Raw genomic sequence first — 17,582 nt, forward strand, 5'->3', positions numbered from 1 at the left:
TGTATCGTGTATGCCTCAGAGCAGCTGAACTCAACTCAGAGCAAAATTGAAAAATTAAATTATAAAAATAATTTAACAAATTACCAATTTTTTCCTTTTTCTTTTTCCGTTAACGAAGGAAAACAGAAAAAGAGATATTTTCGAGCTATAATATCTCTCTGTTTTATGAGAATTAGTTAGTGCGGCCACTGACCTAATGACATCCATCCGAGGGTTGGTCGGTCCAGTCTTCTAGTTCCTCCGATCCTAAACTCCGATATCGGATTCCATCACCCGAGGGTCGATCTAGCTTTGTCATCGGACCCGAGTTTTGGTAGGACAATGGCCAATCTGAATCGACTGGACCGCCCCCTATAATCTTGGTTGGATCGGCTCCAACTGGCTGAATCATGTTCGTGATTGTGATGTCCATGATAAAACAACTCTTTCCGAAACGAGCCGAAACTAAGGAAGAAAAACATAAAGAGCAATTAATAGGCTTGTGTCCTTCCCACGAGAAACGAACTGCTCGAAACGAGATGAGCAGAAACAGAAGTACGTTTCCACTCTCGTGTCGCGATGGCCTCCAAATTATGGGCATGGAGAGTGTTCTCGTGGATGTCCCAATGGAACAGTATTATTTTGGAGATCCAAATGAAGTGGTTCTTCTCGAAAAAAAATAATAATAATAATAAATGAAAGTGGGACCAACTCAAACTGATGAAAGTTTTGCCCACCATTTTTATTTCATCGCCAAATCAAAATCAGCAGACAATTTTAAAGATAGAACGATGGATCATTATCATTATTACCATCGTCACCCACTAGGTAGCATGCCATCGTGTAAACTTCCAAAGACCAAAAGATGAAGATCGATCCTCGTACTGTTGTCCCTTGTCGGGGCGTATAGACCTTTCATCGAATGATATCTGTATCGCTTCAGGATGACCATAGAAAAAGATAAAAAAAAAAGGAATTATCAGATTTTTAGAGAAATAATCTTGCTGCATTTTGAATTTCTGAGTTGACTGAATCTAAATCGGTTTAAATTTTCACTTCAGTAGCTTCTGCAGGCAACCACTACAGAAAGAAGATATAACCGGTTCTCTATTACTAAGAATCTATGAAATTTTTATGCAAGGATGAAAGATCTTGTTTCATTTTCGGTGACGGTTGCGATTCTTTTAGGCCGACCGGGTGTGTTTTCTTTGGTTTTAGCTCAGACCATGTCTAAGAAACTGAACGGCGCCCTGCTATATGAACCAAACAATCACCATATTGAGATCCCCGGGAGTAATTGAAGTTTCAACCTCATCCATACGATCATCGCCAATGCACGCAAACTTAGGCAATCGACGGCCTCCTAGATATATCGAGTTAACTATGTCTAACTATTAAAGCCATTCCAGGGTTGCCCAGTCGAAGAAAAACCTTATCTTGCTTTGTACTGCTCCTATTCGTTCAGACTGTTCATGACAAAAAGCTCAGACGATCGGGTCTGAGGCTGGAACCTGTGAGAAATCTAATCCTTCAAGTGGTCCAGCCCGGCCTGGCGTAAATAATGAAGCACCGAAAGATTCCTTCATCCCGGATCAATCATTCAGTCACAACAGCTTATCATTGCTGATACCGATATGGTAGCAGAAGCAGTAGAAGGTTGTGATTCACCGGATCGTTAAAAAAAAAATACATGCTATGATGCTACATGTGTTTTCCCTTGGCACGAAACGGAAGTGCAAATTCTCAGTGAATGTTCAGGTCGACAGTTCAAGTCGACTATAGAAGGGGGACTGACTGTTGCCCGAAGAAGATCAGAGAGAAGGGACATGTCTGCGAAAGAAAAGTGAAAAGGAGCATGGTACATCTTTCATTGTCTGTGCTTATCGGTAGCACTTACCTGTCAAGCTATAACAGCTAGAAGTGGTCAGTAACGTTTCCCGACCTAGCAGGTGAACTATTATTGGTTTGAACTGCTTGAATTTATCTCGAGCTGTCCATACGTAATTGCGTAACTCCAGGCTCACTTCACCTCGCGAAATTTCGAAAAGATATACGATGCTTGCATGTTGCGATGCAGTGAAAATCTAATTTTCATTTCGACTCACAATCTAAGCAATCAAACGAAAACGACACTGCTAGTGAAAACTCGTATGTTCCAATAATTATACTGTCACTTTTGATCTGTGATTGCTTATGAAAACTAATCTGTTAGCCATTCTTCTTTGTCTCGTTATCGTAGGGTCAGTTGCCAGTCCTTTAATCGACTAAAAGTGAAGACAACTGGCCCCGTCTTCTATAAAATGTCAAGTCGAGGAAACTGCACTGTAAAAGGCATGGGACAGAATGATGAAAAGGATTCATCGAGAAGGAACTACCCTTTGCTAAGATGCTAATTCAAGTGTCAGTAGCGGGGAACCCCTCGATCTGCTTGTACCTTAGTTTCTGGTTGGATTCTGATCGATGGCCGGACCAGCACTCACTGGCCCTACGACACTTGATATTTCTTTTGCATATGACTGCTTCAGAAGAGACATGCCAATCTATACGTAACTCGTTCGTATTGGAGATGTAAGTTCACAAGGCTCACTGCTATCTAATCATGCGATCGAGAATTTATAACAGAATTTCTCGCCAAAACCATTAACCATTTATCTTACTCTACCAAACCCAATGTCCAAATCACAGGAATCCGATGTAGAATATAATCTGAGGAAATCCTATATGGGTTATCTTCGTTTCGTTGGCTAAAATCTTGCAGCGATGTTATCAGCATTCAGCAAAAACTCGTAATCCTCGGTTGAACACTAACGTATCTAGACAAAAACTGTCGGTCTACCTAGTTCTGTCAACAAGGAGACATATGGTTGGCATATATTATCCAAACGAAACGACTATGCTTCATAAAGCGTTCTGTCACAAAATAGCCCCGTGTTATAATCACGTCATCGATCAAGAGATTTGTAGACGAGATACAACTGATGCTGCAGTAGTTACATCTAATAGAAGTGACCTCAAACCAAACCAACAGAGAAACACACAAAAAAGGACATGATATAGATTAAATCGTCGTTGAAGCAGATAGATGAATCTAACAGAATCGGCAATTGGGTCTTTTCTTGGACCCATCTATCAGATCATATCATTTGGTTCGATAAAGAAAAGGCAACCCAAATTTGTGAACATCTGCTTGTCTTGCTTCTCACAAATTTCTCTCTTGGGCCATCTATATCTTGTGATCTTATAACGGTGAGACGCAACCCAGGAAAGAAGTTCCTGTGTTACCTTGTCCTGGCGACGCAGTCAGTAGAAGCAAAATGAAGGTACAGCCTGCTGTAGATTGTCGAACTTGTATGAAATTAAACATAAAACGTTTGCAGCTTCTAAAGCTTGATCCCTGCAGCAGTTACTGGGTTGGATGCACCGGAAGTTCCGCCAAGGTAGTAATGAACAACTCAAGGATTTTGTCATAGGTGAGATTATTCTCATTGGCACGTTCCTTGTTTGTCTTTGTTACCTCAAATATGGATCTATGATTGCATGAAGTTCTGGTGTTTTCCATTTCTTGCAAGTCATGTAACTTCTATCTACACCTCGTTGAAAGAGATCTACTTTGTTAGCTTCACCATTCCGAGTAAATACGAGACACTGGCTTTTAGCCTCAATAAAGCGCATGAACTTCTCGAAACTATCAATATTGGAAAAAGGTGACCCTTTGTTTCCCCCATTTGCTTTACCACCCTATGTCAGGGCATGCGTGTAATTGCCTTTCGGGCCAGCCGATGCTTGATGACCAATGCAACCACCAGAACCTGAGCTGTGGAAGCAAAGTCTTTAAGCAAGGGCAGGCAGACCACCACCTTCGAAAGTCATTTGCAGGTTTACAAGCAGCAACAGGAGAAGCTGAAGAAGTCCCACCAGCTGGAGCATCCGAGCCCTTCCATGGCTTTCTCGCTATCGGTACCCTGGGCTCGGAACCCGGGTTTTCTGACCCAGCAACCCCGACATTCCCTAACTATGTCGAGAATATTACTGACAAGGACGCTGAAGTTACAGAGAATGAACTGAAGATGATCAATGATGAGCTGGAGAAGGTCCTCGTGGCTGAAGCTAATGAAGACTGGTGCAACACTTCGTCGGGGAGGAACAGCCATGTCAGCAATGGAAGAAGCAGCCACGGAAGCACCATAACACTCAGCGGGAAACCGATGGAAGGCCAAGAGAGCAGCGCGAGGGGGAGCACTAATGTGTGTCCACTCCAGGAGTTCCTGTTCGGGTCAGCCATAGAACTGCCGGAAACGACAGCAGTAGCAAAAAAGGAACATAGGACGTCGCTCGGGGAGTTGTTTCAGAGGAGCAAGACAGCCGAGGATTGCTGTGCAATGAAATGCGAGCCCGAGGAGAACCAAATAGAGAAGGAAGTCGACAAGTCCACGGTGAGTCTCGTGAAGAACAAGCTAAAGAAAAAGCTCCTCAAGGGCTCCAATGTAACTGCTGGAGTGAAGACTGATCCAAACTCAGAAGCGACTACATTGCACAAGGTAAACTCCATTTCCCAACCCGAATCTTGTCTGTTTCGATCTCGATATGAATATAGCTAATCGGACGATGAGGTTTTCACAAGGTCATATTTCGGTCATAGATCCTTCATATGTTCCACAAGAAAGTCCACCCTGAGAATTCAAACACCGCAAAGAAGTCGGTTAAGCGACGGAAAAATGGTAGCAAAAGTAAACCAGTAAAGAGTGGAAGCTGCAACAATAGCGGAAACCAGCTGCCTCCCGATCAGGACATCATGATGTATCCTCAAGGAGGAGACCTTCCAATGGAACAGTCGCGACGCTCTAGGAACCAGCAGAAACCCAGCCGACTGAACTCTGCAGAGAGTGGGCCGAGCGGGAACCGTGAGTGTTGGATCAAGACTGACGCCGACTGTAAGTATCTATCGAATACACCAGAAACTGGGATTGAACATGGCTTCTTTGCCAAAGAGTAGTAGTAACTAATAATACTAATCAAGCATTTGACTCGGAAACCTGATAGAACGGAGGATTGATGATTGCCGGTATCTGCGATGTCTTGTTACTTCATGATACGCGCAAAGCATTGATGTAACTTCGAAAAAACCATCACATGTAACTGATTGGGATTTATTGGGTTTACTGCAGATCTGGTATTGGAGCTGTGAAAGCCCAGGAAGCAGCACAACTACGTTTCCACAACCTCATCGTATTATTATCGATCGGAGAATTTACCTAAAATGACTCATAATTTAACCGTTTTGTCAAATTTATTATATGCTTTTTTTTTGGTCAAATATATCCCATGGTTTACTTTTTGTATCAATTCTATCCCGGCGTTATCTTTTCTGTCGACATCTAACGGCCAAGTTGATGTGGGCGAACGGCCAAGTTGACGTGGCGCCCACATGTCAAGTGTGGCCCACTATCCCTCCACTTGCCACATTAACACGGTCGTTAGATGTCGACGAAAAAGATAACGTCGGAATAGATTTAATGCAAAAAATAAACCATGAGATAGATTTGACAACAAAAAAATATAGGATAGATTTGACAAAACGGTTAAACTATAGATCATTTTAAGTAAAACCCCTTATCAATATTTCTTTTAAAAATATCATATTATCGTATTATAATTACAACAAAATAAAGGAGGGAGTCCATGGCTGTATTAATCAGATCAAAGGTATGTTGTCACAACTTTCAGCTTATCACGCAGTTATACAAATTCATGTACGTGCATGGTGGTTACGATGAATTTCTGAAATTTCAAATTAGTATTCTGAGATATGAAATGTATATCATCAAGTTAAATCTTATTGTGAGAAACAAGCAGATCTCTGGAGCCATACCTTGGCTTGTACGGAACAGTATACAGTTATTTTCGGCAGAAGAACATCATTACGAGCTGAAGCACATCTAGCGATTAAGTTAATTATTTTAGATAGTTCTTCTCGTCACAAATCAATTCATCAAGTCAGACATAAATATGAATTCACAGATAGTTAGGGCACTGCCCCAAGCTTAGAGCCTCTAGCAAGCACTGTCCATGTAACTCACGAGCAGTTCATTGACCATGCCCCTGTCTGGCATCCTTCCCGCAGCCCCATAGATGGGAGCAAGCCCTCCGCTTATTGGACCCGGGTTTGCTTTTACCTGAAATATCAACCATCGTTAATGTAACTACAATAGCACTCTTTAGTAGTAAAATTCTGACCTATATTCGTTAAATATTCAGATGGTGGGACGTCCTTGGGAGAAGATCCCCTTCATCTAAGACACTCAGGCTCCAAGGTAACTAAAGAACAAATCGTTTTCTTTGGTGCCAAACAGAGTTACTTGCTAAAACAGGGCAAGGTTTAGATAAATGAGCCATCTTACAGTCTGTACTGATTCCCATAAATCCTTGATGAAGTTGTCAACGACTGGAACGTGTTGCAGGGTCACACAAATATGAATGCTGTATCAAGGAAACATGGTCGAGAAATTAGGTCAGTTCCGTTATGTCCTTGATCAGTGCTCACTTCAGAGGGCTTGGAGAATAAGAAATTTGAGAAACAATTAAGTTTTTATACTAGAAATTACTTTGATTGTTCGCTTGAATACTCATTTTTTATCGGGACTTGGAGAACAAGTAACTACACAAAGGAGAAACTTTTTGTAAATAAGTTGGAATTTTGATCATTTGCAAGAATAGTCATTTCTCTATTGTATGTAATTGCAACTCAGAAAAGTAAACCTCACCTGTTGGGTCTCTGCAATGCATTCAAATGCCAGCCTTTGGATGACATGACATCATTAACTTCAAATATGTCAAGAAAATCAGATCCGAAGGCTACAAGCGTCATGTCTGGCTTCCCCACCACGAATAACTCTTGAATTTCTTCGACTCTGGACAGGAAATTCAATCTCACAGTCAGTCGAAAGACTTTCAAGGAATTTAAAGAACCTCATTTCATGAATTAACAAATACCCTCTCTGGATTTTCTTTGATGCTTCCATTATCTCTTTTGTGTTCTGCAAGTACCCTGTGAAGTTGCCAGAGACGGGCAGTAAAGAGAGTCAAAAACCCAAAGATTCACGAGACTGTCACCATCAGAAAAAATGAAAAGTACAGTTTACATTCAAAAATTTGACAAGCCTGTGGCATCACCTTCTTGCCCTAGAGACATCATTGCTGCCCATGCCCCAGCAATCAGACCTCCGGGTCTGCTCCCAGCTACAGTGGGAGAAACATATAGCCCTCCAGACCACTCAGTGACTGCAACCATATGCAGGCAATCTCAAACTCCGTATATTGACAAGAGTTGTATTTGTACATAATAAAAGGTTGTTTGGAGTAGTACATGTAAATTTTGCACCATTTGGCATATTATTTAATGTGTTTGACGTACTCCTCAAAAATTCAAGAAAACTAATCAGCGTTGAAAAGTTCTTTGTGAACACATTCTCTATCATTTCCCTGATAAGAACCCAACATAACTTTTTTACTCTAGAAATGACTGTCTAATCCTCCTTTCATTCTCTTTCTATGTCAAAGTCAGATGCTCAGAGAGCAAACACTGATTTGAAACAACAGAGATATCAGGATTCCCATACACGTTCAAATCATTGAACCCAGGATGAGAAGTCTACAAAATTGAACGGGTAATTAACTCTTCATACAAGGAATCTAGTAAGTTTCAAGAATGGCAGACATAGTAGCGAATATCCATATAAGGATCACTTACCAGCAACAAATTGATGCTGTCGGAGAGCACCCAACGTTCCAGCATGCAAGTAGTTAGATTGCACAGACAAGAATCGCATGAAATATGAATTAGAAAGCATGAATTGAATTGGCATTATTGCAGAAGAAACTTGCTTGGAACTAAAGCAGAAAGATAGCCAAGCAGCATATGAGCAACATGGAAAATTACCTTCCTAATATCATGATTCCTGTACAGGACTATACTGGTTCCTTTAGGAGCCAATCCATATTTATGCACATCTACTGATATGGAGGTTACTCCTTTGACAGAAAAATCAAAAGTAGGAATCGGATACCTGGAAAAACAAAAAAGGTCCTGTTAACTTCCAAAAGAACATAATCAATTGAAACAGATGCCTACAATGGCATAATTGAGCATAAATACACAGAGCCAAAAAAAGTTATTTTATATTTAAAGCACATGTTTTATTTATTATGAAATAATAAGTAAGGAAATAATATTATCACAAAGAAATATTTGAGGGTAAAAATATGAAACATATGAGAAGATAAATTTGCTTCTAAAAAGAAAATAAGGAGGCAAGTGTAATCAAAGTGATTTGAACCAAGTTCTTGGCCTTGGAATACAAACAGTCCACCACACAACAAATCCTTCCTTTTGTTTTTTTTCTTCTTATCTGAGAAAAGAATGCATTCGGTAATTGTGACAGAGATGCAGTACCTAAGAGACAGCTTTGAAGTAGCATGCAATAGCAAAAACCCAAGCAGCATGAGAAAATTACATTTGAATCAACAGTTGCTATAAGAATCAATTCAAACATACCCAAGTTTACAAGCAAAAGGTAATACGAATCCACCAAGGCAAAGGTCAACATGAAAACAGATGTTGTAACTAGAAGCCAATGCACCAAGCTCCTGCATGACCACCGAGTTAAAATTGTCAAGATTAACCACAAAATAACTAGTGGTCATGAGCCTCTAATGATGCATATCTAGAAGGGCACGCACCTCGATGGGATCAATAATTCCATGAGGAAAACCAGGTGCAGATCCAACAATCTGTATAAAATTTAAGGGTCAGCTCCTTCAACTAAAACACATATCTCATAAGGATCTCGTTATGAGAATTTAGCCAAAAGAAGATTTGCTTCAAATGCCCGTACAACCTCAATATACAGGATCCTTAAAAAACAAAAACAAAAACCCACACACAAAAAATGAGTAAGTGGACATGATATGTCATCTTTACCAGAATAGTGTTTCTGTTAATATGCCGTCTGATTGCTTTTACATCGGCTTGGAAATCTTTATTCACAGGAACACGCCATAGCTTTATGTTAAAATACTGTGCAGCTTTATCATATGCTGAATGTGCAGAGACTGGTATTATCCTGCACTTGGAGAATTGGAGACATGTATTTAGAATATTAATATTTAAAAAAAAAAAAAAAAGGAAGCACGGAAGTCCTGGCAAAGGCAAAATTACACCTAGCTTACATTTCGGGTGAGGTAATCCCCTTTGTAGCTTTCATATAATCACGTGATGTTTTTACTGCTAATAATATACTCTCTGTTCCTCCAGATGTCATGTTCCCACAAACCTGTCCTCCCGAAGCTTTTTCTTGGCTGCCCAATAAAGCGGCAGTCATTGCAACAACCTCTGCCTCAAATCTAACAACACTCTGGAAGACATCCAAATGCAAGGGGTTGGTGTGTGAAAACCTGGAGACACAGCTGATATTAAGAGTTGAAGCAGAGAGGAACTTCCCGCTAACTACATATCGAGGCAAATTTTAAATTAGAGTATCTTCAGCTACTCCATGGAGAAGATTTCAAAAGAAAGACTGGGGTAAGATGGAGCTGGGATCTATTAAATGAAGAAGTCAATGGAATGACACTTTGGTCTCATATGTACGACCAGGTTGCACACATAGACAACAGACTGCAAAAATATCGCTTTATAGCAATAATGCTCCCAGCAATGTCAACTGTACTAATAGGGTGAGCGAAGCAGCAAGTCACTACATTCTATAGCAATAATGCTCCCAGCAAGTCACTAGACGTTGACATTGCAAAGAAACAATGGGCAGAAGAATCTTTGGAGGGAAGATAAAGCTTAGATGTCACTAACATTGAGCATGCCTCATTTATCAATGAAAAGTGTCCTTCACATTCATTTCCTCCGATGTACCTGCCAAAAATTCCCGAGTCAATAAAGCTCAGCCAAATATTATGATGAAGAAAATCAACCCATGTTGTTTATTAACAGTAAACATACACTGTACCAGAACATTTGCCTTGCCATGCCACATCATTTCTTTTCTCTTCTTTCAATAAGTCAATGACGCCGTTTCCTAAGCCTAGCGCGGGCAACATGGTTCGCCAGCCTTCTCTCTTAGATTTACCGCCAGATTGCATCTTATCCACCACCTACAAGGAACCATCCGCATAACTTTCAGAGTAAAGTTTCCTAACAAAATGAACGTTATTGAGGGGAAAAGCGAGACAGAAACGAGATGGACGGAACAATGCTACTGACAAGAGCTGCTATGTTGTATGTTATCTCATTTCTTATAAAGTATTACGGTGCGTTTGGATTAAGAGTTAAAGTAATTTTGATTTTGATTGTGGAAAATGACAAATGATTTGGGATTATAAATTTGACTTGGGAAAGTGTTTTTTGGTTGTGCAGTGTGTTGAGTTAAAAGTTTAAAAATCAAAGTCATTTTAACTCCCAAAACAAACGGACCCTAAACATTTAACACCACAGAGAGTCCCATTTGATCAGTCTAGTCGATTCGTAATTTCCTACTATCGAATAGCTCCCTTCGCCGTAGTATTGAACGAAGTCCTAACTTCTTTAACTAAGACGTCAACGGCCTGATTCAACAACAACCACAAGAAGCAATCGTTCTTTGGCTTAATATAGTCAGGGGACCAGTTGCAGCGAAGAAGGCATTAAATGCAAGAACCATACTGAAATGCCACCTAATCGGAAGCAAAGACGGCTCACCTTCTGTTTCTCTGCATCGATGTGACGCTTCACGGCAGGCACCAACCTGGTACCAACAGTAAATGAAATCCAACAGCGGACCAATCCAATCAAATTTACGACCGATGAAATCGGAGCAAGTGGAGGAATAAGCAGATTAACAAGAAATGATCAGTGTGTGAGCAGTAGGTTTACTTGATACAGCTCATGAAGATGCCAAGGAGAGTGGCTTTGAGTCCTTGCTCCTGCACAACGCCGATAAGCGACCGGAGAGTCCGGGCCACGATGAGAGCGAGCAGAGGTCCGACGAGCAGAGCCAGGGGCTCGTACTGAGAGAGGAAGGAGTTGGCGGAAGCTCTTGCATGGAGAAGGAATGGCGTGACGGAGGATAAGAGAAGAGGGAAGGGAGACGACGGAGGAGGAGAGGAAGGATCCGCCATTGTTATCCGTCGTTGAAGCAGAGGAACCAATCGCTTACTCTAATTGAGTTCCCGTACTTTACATATATATATATATATATATATATACACACACAAATAAATAATGAATTTGCTCATAAAAATATTAAGTAATGAATTTATATAAATAGTTTGCAATTTTCTTTTTTTTTTAAAAAAGAGAGAGAAAATTAATATTCGTCCCATTCTCATACGACCACTACCCCTGAAAATCTCATTTCATTCGGATTCGACAAATAAAAGGTCGTAAAAAGATTAATCACGTGAAAAAAGACATTTGCAAAGCAGAGGATTGTTTTTGAACGAGAAGAAAGTACATTTCTTTTCTTTCTTCTTTTGTTATTCTTTCCCTTTCTTGCTAGAAAAAGAAGAAAAGTAAATAGTAGATTACATCGGTGATCTAAAAAATTTTAATAATATATCATATTAATTAAAAAAAATTTGCAATTTGATGGTATAAAATGTTTCAAAGTTATAACATGATAGTACAAACCGTTATCTCGCCATTGACGCCGTCGTCTCGCCATTGACATGGGTGGACCTTTAAGTAAACATTTTGTGCCACGATGTTACATCTGTAAAACATTTTGGATCATTAAGTGACAATTTCAAAAGAGTTTGAATCATCATGTAACGTTTCACCAACTCTTAAAAACATATCAGAGTCACGTGTCAGTCACGTTTCGGCCATGCAGCTTCGCTTGACGACGTTAATGGTGATATAACGGTTTATACTATCATGTTACAACTTTGAAACATTTTGTACCATCAAGTAGCAAATAAAACTTTTTGGACTAACATGATACATTATTAAAACTTTTTGGACCATCAGTGTAATTTACCCGAAAAGTAAAAGGAAAATGATGTTTCCTCAATATCTCTTTGCCTCCGAAATCCTGCAATTGTATCTCGTTTATAAAATGTCCTCCACCTTCTCTTTAATTACATCTTTGCCCCTACTAACATATTTGGAGTTAGGATCGACAGTATTTAACACGGCACGATAACACGACATGAATACGACACGGAGTTAAGTGGGTTTGGATTAAGACTAAATTTATTTCGTGTTTAAATATGTCAAACTCGTTTAGACACGATAAATAATCGTGTTTAAACGGGTTCAACCTTTATAATCCGTTTAGACACGGTTAGACACGTTTATATTATGTGTTACCTTGTTAATAAATTTGTTTCACATATTGTATCAATTTATAGAAGAAAGTACACTAAAATTATCTAAATTTGTTTATACAAACCATCCGTTTATGGTGTTTTTATCATGTCAATCGTGTAATAATGTGTAATTAAAGTTAATAGTGTCATATCATATAGGTATAATATGTACATAAAAGTAATAGCGTCATATCGTGTAGGTAAATATATATACACATTTAGACACGCTTATTTAAACGAGTTAAACGTGTAGTGTTTGTGTCAATCCATAATAAAACGTTTCGTGTTCGTATTTAAAAATCTTGACACATTTCGTGTTTGAATTAAGGATTTTTCGATACGAATCCGTTTAAATACGATTAGTTTAAATTCAAAAGATGTATTAGGAAAAGTACAATCCATTTCTCAATTCGGAGGAATTTTGGGCGCATGCGACAGGCAAAAGTAGCAAGAAAAGAGAGAGAGAGAGAGAAGAAAAAGAGCAGAGTTAAAGGACAACAAGAAAGTGGACGAACTGACAAGTGATAGGGATTTGCCCTTTTTAAAAAATATTTTATGCATAGGACTTTGGTGTTGTCGCGTGGCGTTCACGTCATGTTAAGATAAGCTCTTATCTTAAATCAAGCAAGCAATTGCCAATCGGGCTACAATAATTGAGGGGAGGAGGGGGGGAGGCTACGCTGTGCTAAGCTAAGCTAAGCTAAGCTAAGCATTCACGAGAATTCTTTGCAGTCGGGATTCTTCCTTACAACTCTTCATGGACATGAATTACGGTACAAACTCATATATTATAAAATATTAGAGCGTCGATTCGCGCTCTGTAAGAGGATAGATTAAAAAGGTTTTTAATTTTTAAAATTGTGATTCATTTGATTAAAAAATGATTAACATTAGATAAAATGGATATTTTTACATGTTTTGTTCATCTACATAGGATACCTATGTGCGTGCCGTTTGCCTATCAATTACGTTCTTCCTATTATTTAGAAATGATTAACTTGTAGAGAAAATAGAAGTTTAGGGGTGAGGAAATTAAAAGGAAAGAGTTGGGGGTAAAATGGGTATAAAAAAAGTGAGATCAGAGAGACAACATGGCTGGAGAGAGAGAAGAGAGGGAAAACCCAAAAGGTGCACGCGTGTTTTCACTTTTCATGTGGAAAGAAAACGTGAGAACTTATCAAACAGACAGTTTTGTCCTTCACTGAATCCGTAATGTGGCGGGCTCCTTTGGCAAAAAAAAAAGAATTCTATTCTATTCCACTTCACTCAATTTATTTTCAATTCAACAACAATTATTGCTTTTTTCAACTATTCGATTCAATTTCTAATACTAAATTCTTTCGACTATTCATTACTTTTCCCTCAATTCAATAACATAATCCTTACTTTCTCTCAATTATTCATTACTTTTTCACACTTTTTTCCATAATTCAAAAACATAATTATTACAAAACAATTAAAACCAAAATTCAAATTTACTCAACTCTAAAACAAATACAAATTAATTAAAATTTTATTTCACTCAACTTTATTTTATTATTTCCTCAATTTGACAACACAATCATTATTTATATAATTTTTTTTTCAATTGAATAATAAACCATCTCATATATTTTTCTTGACTATTATTAAAATTATTTTTTATACTGAAATCTTTCAATTATTCGTTAGTTTTTTTAATTATTTTCTATAATTTTATAATAAATTATCTTAGATATATTTTCTTAATAATTATTACAAATAATTTTTTAATAATAATTTATCCCAACTATTTTGTCTTCATTTTCTTAAAGTGGAGTAGAGTTAAGTGAAGTAATAACTTTGCTCCTAAATCAAGCGCAAACTAATATATTTTTGTTTAACTAAAATTAACTATCCATTCCTAGAGTATATAAAATTATTAGACTTACCTATGATGAATTAAGGCTTCTAACCGCCTCTAATAAGTTTCATTTTCCTTTATTTATGATAATTAGCCAACTGCGACATAATTAATTTTGCAAAATTTCTAATCTGTTTTAAACTTTTATATACACAAAATATGTAGTTTTTCTCTCTATCAATACTTTCCAATTTGTTGATCGCTTTCCTGATATTCCTAATTATTCCCCAATTAACCATCTATTAGAGTTAATTGAATCAAATTTTCTCATTCTCTTAATCATTTCCGAATTTGTCCATCCTCTAAAATGTTCAATCAAAGTAATTTTGTGCTTTTAGTCATCTTTTTTCTACCTCTTTTACCGAATTACTAAGCTTTCCTCTTTTCTTTTCCTATGTTCATTTTTACCTATAATATTTGTAATTATCTTTCCTCTTGTGATGTTTGATGCCAAGGAGAATAAGAAGAAGAATATTTTATTTTTTGTTGTGAATGATTAGTAAAAAATCACATTGGAAAAATGATTAGGAGATATTAATCATATAAATGTAATTATTATTTTGCGTCTCAAAAGTAAAAATAAAATCTAAAATAAAATAATATATTAATTTTATTGAATATAAATTAGACGCGACATATTAAATTTTTGTCATGGGCCGCCACTGCAATAACAAATTAGAGAGTGAGTTCTGTCGATTCTTTTTTTTTTTGGCACCCTTTGACTAATAATGAGTTCATCAAAGCTGCATGATTTTGTATGTTGCAGGAGAATGCATCGAATTCTTATTTTATTTTCTAAATTAAGACGCCATAATTAAAATCCTCATAAAATTGCAGATAACATAGCAGGACATTGAATAGTTATAATTCTTTAATTCTCTAGATGTGTTTAAATTCTTGTTATTGACCAATTCTGAGTGAGTCATAATTAAAATCCTCATAAATTACAGATAACATAGCATAACATTGAATAGTTATGATTGTATTTGATTTGAGAGTTGAGTTTTTCATTTTAATTGGTATGTAATGATTTAGGGTGTGTTTGAATTTGAAACTTTATCCAATTCAACTCAACTTAATTCATAAAAAGACAAAATATGATTGAAATAATTTAATATAGTGGGGCCCATACCCATGACAATTGACTGATAGGAATTCTTCCACTTGAACAGATGTAAAGAAGGCCACGGCATAGATTTCAATTTCAAGTGGTTGCCTTTGAGGCAAATTTTTTTTTTCTTTATCTTCCTTTGACTTTTTTAGGGTGAACATGCCGCAACAATCGGATAATTGTATGCATGAAAAAAATACGCATGCCAGCAAAAATCAAACTGCAACAAGGATGAATCATAACAATAATTATTACTAATTTCAAATACAAACACCTCAGTGTATATCATCGGCCTCTTCGCTCAGCACGCCATAACCGATTAGCGATACGGTCGCGTACAACGTTCATTTCCGTGCTACTCATGTCCACATCAATTCTAGTTCCGTGTTGTTGTGGTGGATTGCGAAATTCATCGTAATCCGCCCACGCATCGCCGTACTGCATAAATAATCTGTCATGATAATTATTACGGCGAATAAAATTATGCAAAACAAAACAAGCAAGGACAAGTTCTCCTTGAGTATACGGTTTGAAGTTCGTCATGGCAGTCAGTATTGCGAATCTCTTCTTCAAAATACCGAAGCAACGCTCGATAACATTACGCACTGACGCATGGCGATGGTTGAATAGCTCTTTTTCCGATGTTTAGGGAAATCACTCCAGTGATACCGTTCTCCCTTGTATGGAGCCAAATATCCCGGTATATTTGAAAACCTTGCATCAACAACATAATATTGTCCTGCAAAAAAACAAAATGAAAATTAAAGAAAACGAATTTCGGCAAGCAATTTCGTTGAAAATTATAAAGGTAAAAGCAAATACTCATGACCACGCGGTGCTGGAAAGCGATCAAGTGACGCAGCGTCAGACAATATTCTTGAATCGTGTGCTGAACCCTCCCAGTCGGTCATCACGTATGTGAACATCATGTCGTGTGTACAAGCAGCCAATACATTTTGTGATATATCGGCATTACGATCGCGATAAGGTACTCTGTTCGCATGTGGCATGCATGCATCGACATGAGTTCCATCGATAGCTCCAATACAATGCTGCATGAAAAAAACGCATAATTATATCTATCTCACATATTAATTCGAATACAGAAGGTCTACAATATGAAATTAGTAGATAACATTTCGCGGTGTTATAAAATGGGCAGATAAATCGTGCATTCCGCGTGCAATTTGTTTGATATCTCGTGAAACCGTTTCCTTCGAATGTTGAAACCTTTCAGCGACCATTGAAAATCGCATACTATGTGAAATAACCAACATGAACATGCCAACTTGCTCTTCAACGGTAATACCTTTTCTAGTATCTGTGATGCCACAGCGCAACCGCAATGTGTCGCATAGATTTCTAAACACGTGTGGTTCCATTCTGAAGCTTTTGAAGCACCGGACGTCACTCCCTAATAGTTCAACAATATACTGCCGTCCTTGAAGTGCAGAATTTATACACGGCAAGTTCTGTGGAACGGGATTTTCCATCTGATCATATTGCATCATCAAGGAGTAGAACATACGTTGCATACGTTCATTCTCGTTGTCTCCGGGGTTATTGTCATTGTCTGAAGGCGTCCGATAACGAGACATATTGTTCGCCAAATGATCGCCTTTTACTGTGGAAATGAATTCATGAATGAATCGTTAACAGTGAAACAACTCAATTATAATCATAACACAATAACATTCAACACACACATGAAAAAAAAACGCATCAGCATAACCAAACACACATAACAAACATCAGCAGTACGAGTTCAGTCGGAGAAATTTAAAAAACGTTGTGTTCAATGCGTGGAAAAAAAAAGGAAGATCTGATGACGCTTGCTTCAAGGTTGCTCCAGCTGCAATATCCATTCCATTCGTGACTCCTCCTTGAACCACATGAAAAGCCTTCGGGAGGCCGGATCAAGGAGTGCTTTGCCCGCTTTCACAAACAATGATTGAGGGATTCTCGATTCCAATTTAGCCAATTCATCGAGGGCTTCATCGATGCTATTCTTCTCAGGTTTTTTCGGGGCTCGATACGGACTTGCTTTTCTTTGCTGACGATGGGGTGTGCTGTTGGTTCTTCGTGAAACTCCCCCTGAATATGTCCAAGCACTCCTGCATTTGTGAGCTCTTGCTTTGCGATCTTTTTGGCACTCGACGTCGAGACTCGTTTAAAATGGGCTCTGCAACATGGACGGGGTCGTCACTCTCGTCGGATCCTTCTTCGAGATTGACATGGTGTTTCTGCTTTCCCTTCCCC

At 38.2% G+C, this 17,582-nt stretch overlaps 2 protein-coding genes across 4 annotated transcripts; one reads left to right on the forward strand and one right to left on the reverse strand.

The window, feature by feature from the left end:
* Positions 1-3,164: 3,164 nt before the first annotated feature.
* On the forward strand, positions 3,165-5,456 carry LOC116201053 (protein LAZY 1-like). 2 transcript variants are annotated; one of them, XM_031532126.1, is made up of 5 exons: positions 3,165-3,299; positions 3,383-3,449; positions 3,727-4,517; positions 4,619-4,910; positions 5,145-5,456. In XM_031532126.1, the coding sequence occupies exons 1-5, from the start codon at positions 3,294-3,296 to the stop codon at positions 5,162-5,164; spliced, it is 1,176 nt and encodes a 391-aa protein (XP_031387986.1). In that variant the 5' UTR covers positions 3,165-3,293; the 3' UTR covers positions 5,165-5,456. The 2 variants fall into 2 exon arrangements, with proteins under 2 accessions (XP_031387986.1, XP_031387985.1); XM_031532125.1 differs by having other exon boundaries at positions 3,213-3,299; positions 3,380-3,449.
* A 337-nt stretch (positions 5,457-5,793) lies between these two features.
* LOC116201052 (sphingosine-1-phosphate lyase) lies at positions 5,794-11,200 on the reverse strand. Of its 2 annotated transcripts, none has more exons than XM_031532123.1 (15): positions 10,895-11,199; positions 10,721-10,766; positions 9,986-10,137; positions 9,839-9,898; positions 9,205-9,429; positions 8,957-9,098; positions 8,716-8,766; positions 8,531-8,622; positions 7,916-8,042; positions 7,727-7,742; positions 7,150-7,257; positions 6,970-7,024; positions 6,741-6,887; positions 6,378-6,456; positions 5,794-6,152 (listed from the first exon to the last, which is right to left on the reverse strand). In XM_031532123.1, exons 1-15 carry the CDS (start codon positions 11,137-11,139, stop codon positions 6,030-6,032), a joined length of 1,668 nt encoding a protein of 555 aa, XP_031387983.1. In that variant the 5' UTR covers positions 11,140-11,199; the 3' UTR covers positions 5,794-6,029. The 2 variants fall into 2 exon arrangements, with proteins under 2 accessions (XP_031387983.1, XP_031387984.1); XM_031532124.1 differs by lacking the exon at positions 5,794-6,152 and adding an exon at positions 6,582-6,634 and having other exon boundaries at positions 6,372-6,456; positions 10,895-11,200.
* Positions 11,201-17,582: the final 6,382 nt, after the last annotated feature.

The sequence above is a fragment of the Punica granatum genome, chromosome 3 (assembly GCF_007655135.1).
Source record: "Punica granatum isolate Tunisia-2019 chromosome 3, ASM765513v2, whole genome shotgun sequence".
NCBI classification, from domain to species: Eukaryota; Viridiplantae; Streptophyta; class Magnoliopsida; order Myrtales; family Lythraceae; genus Punica; species Punica granatum.